This window comes from Leptosomus discolor, chromosome 5 (assembly GCF_034619465.1).
Source record: "Leptosomus discolor isolate bLepDis1 chromosome 5, bLepDis1.hap2, whole genome shotgun sequence".
In the NCBI taxonomy this organism is placed as follows: domain Eukaryota; kingdom Metazoa; phylum Chordata; class Aves; order Leptosomiformes; family Leptosomidae; genus Leptosomus; species Leptosomus discolor.
The window spans coordinates 79099408-79114439 of NC_141395.1; the positions used below are offsets into that span (position 1 = coordinate 79099408).

General features: G+C 38.5%; 1 protein-coding gene across 1 annotated transcript in view; it reads left to right on the top strand.

The window, feature by feature from the left end:
• The window catches only part of ADCY8 (adenylate cyclase 8), a 127013-nt gene that overhangs the window by 25191 nt on the left and 86790 nt on the right, over positions 1-15032 (top strand). Inside the window, exon 2 of the mRNA XM_086466217.1 lies at positions 5149-5298. Coding sequence (XP_086322343.1) covers positions 5149-5298 — 150 coding nt within the window. The remainder of the gene's footprint in view (positions 1-5148; positions 5299-15032) is intronic.

Consider the following 15032-nt stretch of genomic DNA (forward strand, 5'->3'; position numbering starts at 1 on the left):
AAAAGCAACCTTGCGGCGAGCTGCTATTTTTAGTTAAACAACTAATGATGGATCAAAATGCTTCTCCAAACCTAATTAACTGATAATAATTACCATAGCAACCCGTTCTTCATGTGGCACATGCTGAAAACACCCTTAAAGAAGCACAACAGCTTTACTTTCCCAGTTTTCCCAAAACAGACAAGAACTACTCTAATCCGTTGTTGAAGCCAATCCAAAATTAGAAAGCAAAGTAGGAAAATAATTAAATAATTTCCCATAGGCTCATTTCAGGAATTAATGAAATTAACGCTCTTTAGGACTGATCTGTCTTGAGAATGTCCAACTGGAGATTACATTGAAAACCATTTCTTTAATTTTCAGGTGTGCTTTGGCGAGACCAGCCCCAGCACTGCTTTGTTTCTATGCAGGAGAACAAAATTACCTACTGAAGAGGTTGATAATAGGTTTCTTTCTGCAGAGCACACTACGTTTCTTTCTGCACTTGAGGCAGTCACACACAAGTTCAGTGTCCTCCTGGATTTCAGAATTGTTTCTAAACTTTTTCATCTTTCTCTCCTCCACCTCCACTGTGCTTTCCATGTGAATGTTTGCTATTGTTGATTTCACTATTCGTGGTGAAGATTGTCTGTGGCAATTGCTATCTTTTAAGGCTAGCTGTCAATCAATGTATTTCCCATCTGTTGCATCTGTTGAATGTTTCTAAGTATTCACTTTTCCTCAGGTTATGGGCTCTTTGGAAGTGCTGAACTCAGTCAATCACTATACACTCCATAAATGTCTATTAAGGGGAAGTCGTAGAAAGCACTGAATTAGGAGATTCTACAACTGGCCTTATGGCTTTATATTCCCTGACAGACAACAGCACGTTTTCAAAGAGGAAGCTCGTGACAAAATTAAAACACGCTTCAGTTACGATTTTTGAAATGTTGAAACTTCTGGCATTTCCAAACCCTTCTTCAACTCACTCCCAGTTGTTTGTAAACTCAGGATTCTGTGTAAACTCCAAATTAAGGCAAACTCAATTAGGTGTTTTAATAGCAGAAATGCCTACAAATTGTTGTTATGCTTAGCCCAGCTCTGCGCTCGGTAACTCTCCTGTACCCTTCTGAATTTCCTGTTTCCTGAACTGCATTTAATTCTGTCTTGAAAAGCTGCCTGTGGCTGTTTCATCTACCTTTTTGCAACAGACTTGTGAGCTACTTTACCATCTTTTCAATGAATTTTCCTTTTCCTGTTCTCTTATATGACTGTGCTGTACGTGCTTTGATTGATGCTTCTTCCTGACCCGCTGTGTCCAATGCCTTTTAATTGTTTCTTTGCCCGAGATCTGGTGGTTCCCAAATCCACTCAAAATGTTATCTTGGTTTCAGCTCTGTTGGCGAAGCCTTTTTTATACTATGAGTGACAGATAAAAATTAAATTAATTGAATCAATACGCACTGCCAAATTTAAACTGAGCTTTCTTGTCTGACCTGTGTCCTCTCCTTTCATTGCCTTTGGTTTTGACTTGTTTTCATATCAATTTTGCAAAGGACTCCAAGGTGTCTGTATGAGGGACACTATCAGTGTAAATTGATTTGACAAGTGCTTCCTCTGTGAACTAAGCTGTTAATCACCTCCTATGACAAATACGGAAAGCAGAGGTTTGGAGTAAAAATTTCACTGTCTGCTTCTAACTACCTGCATGATCTTGCCAAGTAACGCTCTTTAGCGCCGTTCATCCCGTTATATGCGACTGCCAGGTTCAGCAGGGACAGTGCTGATCCTGTAACATGGATGTTCCCAAGCAGCATGGCAATGGGTACCTTCCTGTTTGCTTTTTTAAATATTCAAGAAGCAGACCTCCCCAGAGCCCTATATAACATCAAAACGTATCACTCAGCTTTTTAAGATCGTTTGCTGTCTCACCTACAGTTGTTTATTTGAGTGGTGTGCAAGGTACCAATAGACTAAAAAGCTTATAAATGTTGTGAAAAGATTTTCTTTATTTCATATTATACCTCAGCTTTCCTACTATGTAAGCATTGACTATCTTCAGGTCAGTCAAAAAGATAGGAAACTGCCTAAGTGTTACGAAATCAGAGTCTGCCCTGGCTTGTGGCCCCAACAGGCAGTAGAAAATCCTGCAAGACTTCTGGAATTTACCACAGTAAGCTGTAGGAAAAAGGAGTGGTAATGAGAGACTCAGGTCTTATATGTCTTTTTTTATTCTTTTCCTAATAAGGGCCACAGAGCACTATCCTGCAAGGCACAGTGCTTTGATTGCTTTCGGTCAGACTACTACATGTAAGAAAAGCAGACTGCCTCTGAGTAAGCTGTTGTTTTACCTGTAACATGTTTTCCATAATTCCCTTTGTCCAAATCAAATTATGTGCTTATGAAATCTAAATGAAGGCCAAATTCTACTGCATTTGCTCTAAGGAGATCTGCTGAAGTGAGTGGTGTTAGTCCTGAGTATTAGCAGAGACAGGGCACTGAACTGGGCTCGTGAGGAGCTTGCAATTGAATTTGCAAGCAAACAAGAGCACCCTACCACTGCTTTCACTGTTGAAACGCGTATCTCAAATGCTGTGAAAAACTTTGCTTTTTTTCAGCCTATGCTCTAACTTTCCTAGTGTGTGAGCATAGATTATCTTCAAGTCAGTCAAAAACATATGAAACATTTACTCCTCCAGCTGATTTCAGTTGTCCTGCTGAACAATGTCACTCTGAACTGGTCTTATCTCATGTCAGCTCATCATACAACTCTTAGTCGCCTGCACCAGAAAGGAATTAGCTCATGGGCTGAGTTACTGCATTCTCTGTTTTATCTTGTAGCAAAGGTGGAAAGTGTCTGGGGGAAGCTGACTGGTCCAGGGCAGCCTAAAATAGGGTAAGGTAGATAGGAGGGAAAACCAGTAAGCACAGGGGTGGAATAGTGACAAATGCAGTGAGACTAAATAGTCCCAAAAGTAAGGGATAATGCTGTAAGTCAGTAAAATCATGAATAGTGAGAGGAAGATGAATTGGGAATGGTTAGTCATTTTCTCATATTATAAGCATGATGGGAACTCAATGATAAGGCTGTGAATTAAAGCAAACAAAAGGAAACATTTTTATCAGAAAGTGCCTAATTAACTTGTAGAAATCTTTGCCATTGAATGCCGTTGGACCCAAAGGTACAATTGATTTCAGAAAGGTACCAGAAAAAGTTAAGCAAATGGATAGATTATGCCACCTCCAGGTCAGAGGTGCTGTAAACCACAGGATGCTGGAAGCCAGGAAGATGCAAGGATCATGCTTATCATGCCCTGGTTCTCATAACCTTTGCCTAGACGTCTATTACTGGAAAAGGTTAAACAAAACTTCAGCTGGAGCCAGGATATGCATTCTTATTTAATCATGGCATATGAATTGTAAATGAGTTCCCTGTGCTATTGAAGAACAATACTCCAGATTCAGAAATGCAGGAATATATAAAGCTGAAGTTTCTGCCAGATGCATTTGGTTTGATATCAAATCTCGCTTCCAAAACCATGTGAATGTGAGGAGCGAGACCTGCAGGTCTGAGGCACAGCATCACAATGAGATTAGGGGGTTTTGCTAAATGATTTCTCTCTTCGATTAGGACAAGCAACACTTTGATTTTAGGGAGAGTGATTATCAGATAATACTACAAAAATGCAACCTCTAGTCCACAATGTTCTGCAACCACAGATTACTGGTGTTCAAGATTGCTTTGACAAAACATCACTGAATGCTTGCTTTGCTCTTGTACTTGCACCTACTGTTTTATCCTTGTACTCCTACCTGGACGCTCTCTGTTGTCCACTATCAGAGACAGAATCCTAAATGACGAGCACTTGATCTGTCCTGGCATGGCTATTCTGATATTCTTATGATCCTGTAGGTATCACCCATAACATTACGCTTTTCTGGGCAGCTGACGTGTCCACAGGGTAATGTAGCCCCCTCCTGCTCCACAGCAGGTCTGGCACTGGGAGAGAGGTGCGATCCCACAAGGCAGGGTGCACTCAGTGGGACCTCATCAGCATGGTGGCTGTGCCTGGACCTTGGCAGGAAGACCAGGAGCTGCAGTCTGCAGACTTTCCGCTGGTTCACTGTGCCCCGATGGCTCCTCTAGCTAAGGTAGCAGGCAGAGTGGTTTGGCCCTACATGATGCATTTCAGGAATATCAGTAACTTCCAGACTCACTTTTCACTCTTGACCCTCTCACAAGTTAGAAAAGGCAGGATGAAGTGGAAACTGAGAGAGGTTCACATGAATTCGCAACCGATAACCAGATGAGGTATTGCATAAAGCTGCTGAAACTGCAGGTCTGTGTTCTGTCTCTAGTGCATGCAAATATTACATGTTTCTTACTCAGTTTCCCAAACAGTCCTCACTTTAATGGTGTCAATGCCTTAGAGACATACAGAGAGCAGGTACCAGTGAAAGACAAATAAGCAACTCAAATTTACACTGTCTGAAGATCCCCTCCCATTTGGCTCTTTTAAGTTTGCAAACCAAGAATCTGTGACGCACCTTCTACAAGGAAAAAGGGTGCAGTTCTTACGTAGGCCTCAGTGAAGAAAAAGTCTGTGTACACAGGCACAGGCTGTGCAAGAATTCGGTCATCCTTTCAGCTTCCTATGTTGAACAGCTCAGGATTCAGACAGTGCAGGCATCAGCTTTGGCATCAACTGAAAATGAATTTATTTAATTTGGTCGATAATAACAGAATAACTATTATCAGTGATATTAATTCTTAGCTAACTTACACTGTCTTCCTTAACAGGGCTTTCTTCTCAAACTAAGCCATGGAACAAATCACAAAGAGGCAGTGCAAAACCAAATTTTAATTACGTTTGTAATCATTCCTGAGTAGATACCTGTGAGTCAGCTCTTGGAAACATCATTTGTGGTGGAACTAGAGTGTAATGCCCCCAAATACTGCGTATTTCTTCCTCAAGGCAGAGAGAATTTTACACATTTGATGCCTCTAATTAAGATCCAAGAGATTCTGTCCTAACCATTATTTTTACAGCCTACATGACTGCAGACCAGGCATTCTCTCATTTTCTCTCTCTCTCTCTCTCTCTCTCTTTTTAAACAGATATTTTTCCTTCTGCTGTCTGATCAAATCCTATTTGTTGTTCATTGCAGATAGCGGCTCAGGCAGTGTTATTTATGTGTATGAACACTGCAGGAATCTTCATTAGCTACCTATCAGACAGAGCACAACGTCAAGCCTTCCTGGAGACCAGAAGATGTGTAGAAGCCAGACTGAGACTAGAGACAGAAAATCAGCGACAGGTATTGGAGAAACAATCCTATTTTTGTGTTAACTGGAATTGATAATCAGACAAGACCAGGCTTTTGTAGCCTTGCTGACTCCAATGTGATGCCACTTGATTTGTGCAGGTTGAATTTCATGCTGTTATTTTGCTGGTGTGTAAGGGTCCAATATGATATTTTAAATATTTTTGCTGGGAAAGAGGATGAATCGAGAATGGCTGTTCATTGTCCTTTCCCATACACGAAGAAGAGGCCATCATATGAAACAGCAACTGGCAGGTGTTTAAAAATGGTTCTTTACACAAGAGGGGTTAAGCTGGGGAACTTCAACTTTCAGGGTGTTGTGGATACTAAAACTTGTATCAGTCAAGCGAAAACTAAGCAAGTTCATGGAACTGAGCTCTTCTAGGCAGAGAAGATACCAAAGCATGACCTCTGGCTCACAGATGAATTTCTGGAGCTGGGAGGCCACTGCAGGGAAGTATCACCATGTGCTTTCTTTGTTCTTAAACTCTTCCCTAAAAATCTCCTTTTGGACACTGTACACAATAGCACACTCAGTTAGGTGAACTTCTGAGCCAAGTAAGTACAGTTGTTCTTAGATACATCATCTTTTCTGATCCAGAATAAGTTTGCTGCTTATTATTTTGTACCAAGTGAGATGTGGTATGCTGTACATATTTTGCATTCCCACTGAAATTTCAGAAGGTTCGCCTGCTGTTTAAAAACCTGTATTAAGATCAAAATACAACCTGTGTCCACACACACATATATATGTTTCACTCCTATTTCATTCTTAAATGAACACAGGTATTATCTTTGTCCTGTTTTATAGATATGTATATTGCTCCTCAATTTTATTTCTTGAAAGCCATGATCTTCTACAGAGATCTATGAAGATGTCATATTCTAGACTTTACTGACTAATGACTCAGTACGAATGCATGACTGTGCTGAGTAATGCAAGTTACCTATGCCAGAACATCTCTCCAGCCATTGCTGTCTGATGAGAGATGTTATCTAGGATGCTCTGTTCTCATCTTAACTATAGGAACACATTTTTATGGCTTTTGGGTTTTTGTGAGTTTTGGGGTTCTTCTGCATTCTTCTTCTTGTCTAATCTTTTATAAACTAATATTTTGTAAGCTTTACTTTGATCATTGTTTTGTAGAGTTCATTGTAAAAATCTTTATAAAACACTAGCAAAAGATTCCCCTGTTCCAGATGATTCTGAGGATCTTCCATTAGAATTATTTTATTTTCCGAAGGAAAATGAAATATTTACAACGACAAAATTTTTTCTCAGAAATTCAATTTTGTTGGAGTTTCATTTCCTATTAGGAAAATGAAGACAGATTGTTTCCATTTGGGTGGGTTTTAAAAAATCAGATTTTTTTTTGGTGAGGGCGTAAGTAGGGTTTGGATATGTAATATTTGTTTTTAATCAGTCAGTGTTGAACTGTGCATTTTGTCTTGGCCCATTGCCTTGCAAGGTTTCAGGGCTGTGCTGTCCCCTGAAGGCAGAACTTCCTGGCGAGTTACCTCACTGCGTTGAGACTCCCCTATAACCAAACAAAGTAGTGTGTCACAGGCATCATATGACTGGAAATGCATAAGGGAAAATGTATTCGGGCCAAAGAAAATGCCCACAAGAGAAAAATACAAACATCAGGACACCAAATGAAAGAATCTCTTCTAAAACTCAATTTAATGAAAAACTGACCCAAAATTTAGGAACAAAATGTTTTGAAATATTTCTGATTAATTTTTGTTGGAACTTTGTGTTATTATGCACACCTATAAAAAAAAATTATATATATATACACACACACACACACACGTAATATACACACTTTTCAGCTTTTCATTTGTATTTGGGACAATGACAATGACAGAATATTCCAGTACTGGAATGTCTTGAGGAATGGAGAGTCTGTTCCCTCAGTCTTCTAATCTTTCCCTTTGCTTATGGAGCAGTGACTCATTTAAGCAATTTCTAAACATATCTTCTTTAAGAAGATTGGCAATGTCACATTTTAGGTCCCTGCTTTTCTTGAGCAGCTTGTGCATACTCACCTGATCGGTATCTGCAGGCAGTAATTCAGTGACTGCTAGCATTTTTCCATCTTGAAGACATTAATTTCATGATACAGGGGATCTGTAGTTCACATGAACGTAAAAATTGTGTTACCTGTTAATGCATATCACATTTTAAAGTAAGGATCAAATTCTGATGAGGTTTGATAAATTCATTCTAAGACTTTCTAGGAAACAGCTCTGATATATGAAGGAGGGAAAAGAGGGGAAAAGTGTATGCAGGCCAATAGTTATAATGTGGCTTCTGAAAATTTCTATAAGTATGGCTGAGGAGCAAAAAATGTGCAGAGAAAACAGAGGAATAATTATTTGTGTAATTCTTCCAGACAATAATTCCAGGAATTCCCAATTCTGTTCCACTTTGATTTATTTCTCCTCTACTTCTCATAAACTGTCTAAACTTCAGGTTTCTTACAGCAGGGTCAAGCTTTTTGTGCTTTCAGTGGTGGTAGTGCTACTTTTTACTGTAATAGGTGACATAATAAAAATCTCTTAAGGTTTGTTTCCACCCTACACAGCTTCCACTTCTTAAAACGAAAATAATAGATAACTACAACAGGTAATTGTATTGACATGTCCTGCATATGACACGTCATATGAAGTATGACAGCTTGCCAGATAGGTCCCATAGGGTCTGGCTTTATCCTTACTTTATTTAACTCAGAAGACCAATAAAATTAAAATAAGAAAAAACAACATGAGTTAAGAAATACAACAAGGAATTTTATGCTCTTCTGCAAGTAATTGCAGAATAAGACACCAATTTTTCATAATTATTGAGGTTATACAAATGCTTCGGATATACTTCTGTTCATTACTGTGCATTGTTAAAGCCAAGAAATCAAGTTTCTGTGCTCTCAAAATGACCCTTCCAGTTTCTCAGTATCACTTAGATTTGTCGTGTCTAATCATCCATCATTCTAATAACTATAAATGCTACTGCTATCATTATTCAGTATTGTGTAATGCCTAAAGAAGCCAGTCATGGTAAGTCACCTAATGGTGAGCCAAACATTTTATAGTTTATGTTTCAGACACAATTGAGAGGTACCATCAGACATGTGGAGCTGTATAAGGAAACAATAATACTGATGAGTAAGGATCTGTTTGCGTTTCAGAGATTTTTGAGAATTCCGTAATGAGTATTGGCAGATTTTCTGGAATAAAAATATAAAGTTTCTACCATATCAGCTTCTGTCTTGTGGTGAAAACCAAGAGCTGGTTCTGTATTTCCCGATAAATTTCACGTAGATGTGCTGAAGTATTTTAAGTGAAAGCAGTTTCGTGCCTTCATTTTATATTATACCTTTTTGTAAAGTGTGATGAAAATAGAAAGTGAAACCACCAAAATCCCACTAGGGGTGAAAAACTTTTTGTTGTTGTTTGCGCTACTCTGAGCTGAAATTTTGGACAGTTAGATGTGATAGTTTGTTTTCCAGACGTCGTAGTTTTCCAGCAGTGTCTTCCTTTTGTGCAGTTTTCAGGGTTTAAGGACCCCTTGCTCTATTTCAGTATTGTTATGAGGTTTTTCGGTTTGACAGTCAAAGCCGTATGCTCTGTAGAAACGTCTGTGTGCCGCGTGTAGTCTCTGTTAATCTGAATTAGCTCCGTTGGTTCATTGTCTACAGAAAATATCCTCAGGTGCAAGTTCAGCTTTTACACTAATTACAATTCATTCACTTACTGCACAGGAAGGAAGAAGGCGAAGGGCAGACGTGTGTGATGGAAAAGACTTTAAGGAGCCTGGCCAAAGTTTTTCAAAGCTTTTAAGTGACTTAATTTCCAGTTTCTGTGTTTCCAAAACTCTATGCAGTTAAACTCCTACATATTTTTTCATCCTTCCTCCCTCATCACCATTTACTCTCAAGAGGACTTTTGAGTAAAATTTTCAGAAGTGTTTCAGAAAGTTAGGAGTTTTAGTCATATTTTCAAAAGTGACTAATTCATTAAGGATCTGACTTCTTAAATTATAATTATAAATTTATTTTTAAGCACCTGGGTTTGTTAACAAGTACATATTAGAATTTTCAATTACAATGAATTTTCTAACTTTAATTACTGTATTATGAAAGTGAACAGTGCTGTGGGTACAAAGGAGAATTACTCCAGCAGTCATTGCTAATGATGTTTATGCACTGGACTGAACGCTCTCAACTGTGTGACACCATTTGGAAATCGCAGCACTTTGTGAAACTGACAGAACATCTGTGTCTACCTCCTTCCCAATTTTTATTACAAAATCAGATTTTTGGTGAAGATCTAAAACGTTTCAGAGCTTGGCTTATTTAAATGAGATTCCACTGCTGACGAGTACCAGAAAATCAATATCATAGAAAGACAGAAATACCAGAGAAGCAAGCTAGAGAAAGTAGCACAGACAAAATAATGTGTTGTAAAAACAGTCTCAGTTTATCAGTTACTGATCAAATAATTAATTTAAATATTTTCTAACGAAATGTAGTTAGTTGCTTGTGCTTAAGATATGTAGTTATATCCATAAACTGTCCTGCAGTTTTGTTTTCAACACATTGTAATCATGAATAAATAACAAAGACGTGGTTCTCAATTTTCTTAAGTCCGTTTTGTTCAAATGATATCATCACTTTCCACTACCCATTTGAAATTTTAAGTCAATATTTTGATTTGATAGCTATGTGTTTCAAAAAGGTTGACGCCCAGAACTTTACTTTGTTAATAACCACTTCAAAAACACTGTCTTCCTTTTTACCTTGATTTTATTGTAAGGACATGACAGGAAATTCTGCTTTCATCCTATCTCGGCAATGAAAATAGAAAGTATAACTTACTTTCTTTATTAGCTACTGCAAAACTTTCAAAAACAATGAGTAAGCAATTTCCCTCATTTTGAGAATGCTGTGAAACTGCCTTAATGAAGAGCAGGAACCGGCATCAAATTTAATTTCTATTTCTCATCATACAAAATCCCTAAGTTTTAAATGAATGGTGTATTAAAACCAGACACATATTGAAAAGATGACTTTATGAAGAACTGAATTTATAATACATCTCTGGCATCTTTACCTGCTCTTCTTCCAGCAATTCTTGTTTACTTGAGATTTGTCTGACATTTTAAATGCTTAGATACTACCATTTAATTATGAAGAGTCTCTCAGATAACTTTGTCACTCTGCCTCTTCCTCTACCACACATACATATGCCAAGTTACTCATAACTGAAAACAATCATTGTGCAAGGAGGTTAATATTTGACTTACAAAATTTCTTATGACTGAAGCTGGAAATGGAGGCTTAAAACAGCTAGGAAGGGAATAACACAGCTAAGTAGCTAAATGGCTTTAAAAATCAGTCCAGCATTTACCTCTTATCATGTAATAACGTTGCAGCATTACAGGACTGCTGTTCATAGAAAAGTCATTTCACTCATAATTAAGAGACTTCCATGTCGTGGCCACAATTCTACTCACCATCCAAGACCTCTCTAGACCAATGGGACTAATGAAGCCCAGACAAAGCAATAGAGAAGTATGGGTGGGAGGCTGCTTTCAAGCTAAGCAAGGTTGTTAGACTGTATCCTACTAACACGAATAACCTGTGGACTGGACTAGTATAGCATCTCTGAAACATATTATTTGCATCAATTCTGGTAGATTTAGAGCACCTGACAGTATCTTATGAAAGAAGGACCTTTGCAATTGTTTGAGACAACAGGTGGCTTCAGTCCAGATCTGTATGATGCTTATATCCATCCTCTGGTGAAGTGTTTGATCTTGTTCTCAGTGTGGCAGGTTCTGCACCGTTCATGAAAAGAAAACTCCCCCCCTGATGCGCATTGCTCAGCCGCAAAGCTGCACCGCCACTGCTGTGCTAGGCTACCGTGAGGGACTAAACTCAAATCAGAAAGAAATCCTCCAGTTTTTAAGCCAAATAGAGAAAATTATTCTACTTTAGCCGTACATTTGTGCAGTTTCAGTGGAGTTACCTTGTGCTAGAAGGTACTAAAGCCACAATGCATTAGTCTCTTTCGTTGTATTGTTTACATTCCCCTCCAACACAGTCCTTAGCAAGCAGATCCCTTTCTCTGCAGACATCATCTCAAATTCCACCAAGAAAAGGTCCTCCTATATGGGAATAAACCTCCTTCTCAAAGTCTCCCTTAAGCCTTCTGTATATTTCCTTGGGTGTCTAGCACACTGGCAGAGGGAAGGGAGGTGAAGGCTAGAAGAAGAAGAAAGTTGGTAGGAACAACCACTGTCTGCCTCTAGTCTTGCAAGAAGTAGAAGGTCCAGGCTGGCATCATACCTGATCCACCATGCTTCTGGGGATGCTTCCCATCAAGGTGGGATGAAGACAGGCATCTGCAGGCATAATTATGGGTTTGGTCAGATTAGTGGGGTACGAGAAACCTTTTCTTCATTAAATGGTCTAATGAGAAGAGTCCTCTATGAGAACAGCCTAGCAGACGTTTCCTCTGTGCAAGTCCTGCCGCTGGCTTACTGGACTATTTCCAGCTAATCTCTTTCTCATAGGGGATTCAACAAATTCAAATAAAGCTCATTTTGAAAGTCAAAACAGTTTGGATTTTATTTCTTTCATTTTCCACTAAGGATTTGAGCTCAACCACCCTAAAGAACTATTTATCCAGGTGAGAAGAGGGTTGTTTTGTTTTCCGGGTATGAACACACATTCCCGATTTCCAGTGTGGGTATGAAGGATGTAGAAGGAGAATACATCCCTCAGTCTTCAGAACAGTCTGCTGTTGGCATATTCAGTCTCTCTTAGTTGTTATCTGTGGAAAAACTGTAATCCTGTCTTAATCTCTTTTTCCATTAGAAAAATGTTCTGTTTGACCATTTGTTTCCCTTCTACCTCTACTTCCAGAGGATTTTTTTTTCACACTTTCCTCTGCAACAGCCTCTATTTCCCACAGCTTTAAGCAGCTCTCTGCAGACTGATGGACTCTTTCTTTCTTTTTTTTTATAAAGAAGCTTATATGTTGTGTAGGCTTTATCAAGCTCTTACAGATCTAGATTTTAATCAACCTTCAGTACTTTGCAACCTCTAAAGTAAGAGCAGATTGGACTGGGATTGGAAAGGACACTTTAAGAGGGTTAAATACTATAAAGTCATCTTTTTTTTTTTATATTGGTGCTAAGAATATGAAAATCCCTCTAAATTGGTATGAGGATAAAGTTCAGATTTGGTTTAAAAAAAGAGTGATCTGAATTTTAGAAATCACATGACCTTCCTTCTTCATTGTAAAAGTAGTTTAAAATGCTTCCTAAATAAAAATTATGATCACAATAACTGAGGCTTTATTTTTAAAGGGCAAATTATAACCTCACAATGAAAATTTCTCCGTAAACCTTTGGCTAGATATTGCATTTTAGTCAGCTTTTTTTCTGTACAGGAAGCAATTGGCTGAAAGTGAGATGCTCAGGAATGTTTCACAGTTATCCAGACTTTCTTTCATCTTAGTGCCTTTCTCTAAAAACCCGTGATCTCAATAGAAATTTGTTCCCAGTGTTGTTCCTTTGGTACTTCGATGATCAAACTCAAAGTATGACATATTGGTTAATCCAGTGAGTGAAGGAACATGCAAACTTTATATTGTTCTTCGCAATCCATATCCATATTGTGATTCTGTAGGTGAGCTGTTTCCTAAGACTTTTGCTCCTTATTGGGGTGCATGGAAACAATAGCTACATGCACTTATGCTTTTGTAGGTGCCAGGGAACACATCCCAGGACCAGCACATACATTCTCTACACCTTCCTGTCTCAAAACACCCCATCTGCTCAACCCACGTGCAGTAGAAAACACATTTTACATTTCAGATTTTAGATGTTGTTCCTTCGCATTTGCTGCTGATCTTTGTTTCTTATCATTAGAGGATAGCCCCCACATTTTGCTTTCAAGTAGAAATCTAAGGTAAAATTGAGTTAAAAGTCATCCTCTGCCTTCTCTCCCATTCCTTGCAGATCTGGAGTGGTCACAAGGACTCAAAACAGAATAATGAGATTTACAGACAATGCTAGAGAGATGGGAATCAGACCCTGAACTGTAAATTACACAGGGGAAAAATAATCCCAAAAAATTTTCGGAACTTCAGGCATGGGAGCTTTCCTAGAAGAAACTGCTGAGAAGGAAACCTATGCTTCCCATCCTTAGTAGATGGCTTTTGGATTCACTATTGATAAAACTACCTTCTGAAAATCTGTATGGCTTTCTTCATCTCTAAACCAGAATGTTCAAATGCTGTGCTGATTGATAGTGAATGGGACTGATAGCTCATTGATCAGGTTTTGGTGGCCTGTGCCTCCTGTGTTCTCAGCTCCTTGCTAATGAGAGAGGTGTCTAATGAAAAAAAAAAAAAAGCCATTATTACAGCTGCCACTGACTAGCAACCCTTGCTGGTTGTCCCAGGGAAGTGGACAAAGGTGAAATAAATAAAGGGGAGTGAAATAGTTTCAGCTTCCTACAGTGATGAGACATTTCTGCCAACTGGTCTTCAGTACAGTCATCTCTGCTTAAATAAAGAACTCCAGGCTCCAAATTCGTCAGACTAGTACTTCTCCTGAGCTCTGAAAATACTTACTCATTGTAAGGTCGTTTCTCTTTCTTATTCAGGATCAGAATTTTTAGGGTACTAAGGAAAAATTATACTAACTTTCCTTAGTACCCTGAACGACTGTAAGAGGACCCTAAAAATGTCCTTACAAGCTTCACAATTCATAGAGAGTCTCTGTGGTCCAGACAATGATTTCAAAATTATCTGACCATCAGCAATACCAATTCTAAGATAAGTACAGTCAAGTCACTGATGCCATTGCTGAGATATTTTAAGGTAATTTTTGGATTAATGTTTATGAATAGGCTGAATGTCCTTCACACCATCAGTATTTAAGTACCCACCTACAAGCCTACTAGAAGAGATTTGATTTTCAGAAAGTGACCATTACTCCCACCTATAGAAAATTCCCAGGAGAAGTTTTATCTAGCTTGTGCTGTTTAGTATTGGAGTCTTGTAAGTCCCTGACAAGGCGTATTCCTTGTTTTGACCGGAATAGATGACCTCCTTGCTCTTTCCTCTCTTGTTGTTCTGCAGTGATTTAGTCATATAAAGCTGAAAAATAAATGGTATGTGAGCTTGCTTTCTGAATTTTTCCATGTCATTAGCTGCAATAACTAGTATTGATGAGAAATGTATATTTTGCTGAAGTTGCCAAGTAATTTCTGAAACAGCAAAAAAGTAACAAAATGGAAAAAGAAACATCAAAATGAACAGAAAGCAGAAACAGTGCAGAACAATTACATGAGGTTTCAACAGCGGATGACACAAAGCAGTCCTAGAGAAGTGAAAGTGTACCAGGGCATAGCATCACAGACATCAAAGTCAGATGGGGCCGTTCTGATATTTTAGAACATAATTGAATTGTAGGAGCTGCTTTGCTTTCGTTTTCTATTCCGGTAAAATAAGGACTATCTTAGGATCATGCCATTATGGAATCAGTGTCCAGTACCTATGTCTATCTTTCTCTTGTTCTTAAGGTATGACTCCATCCTTCCTGGCCAAACTAACTGAAATTTATGGAAACCAATATACTAAAAGACAGTACAATACTTTTTGTTGAGATATGTGTCCTATTGCCATATAAATGGTTTTCTTCTGGATAT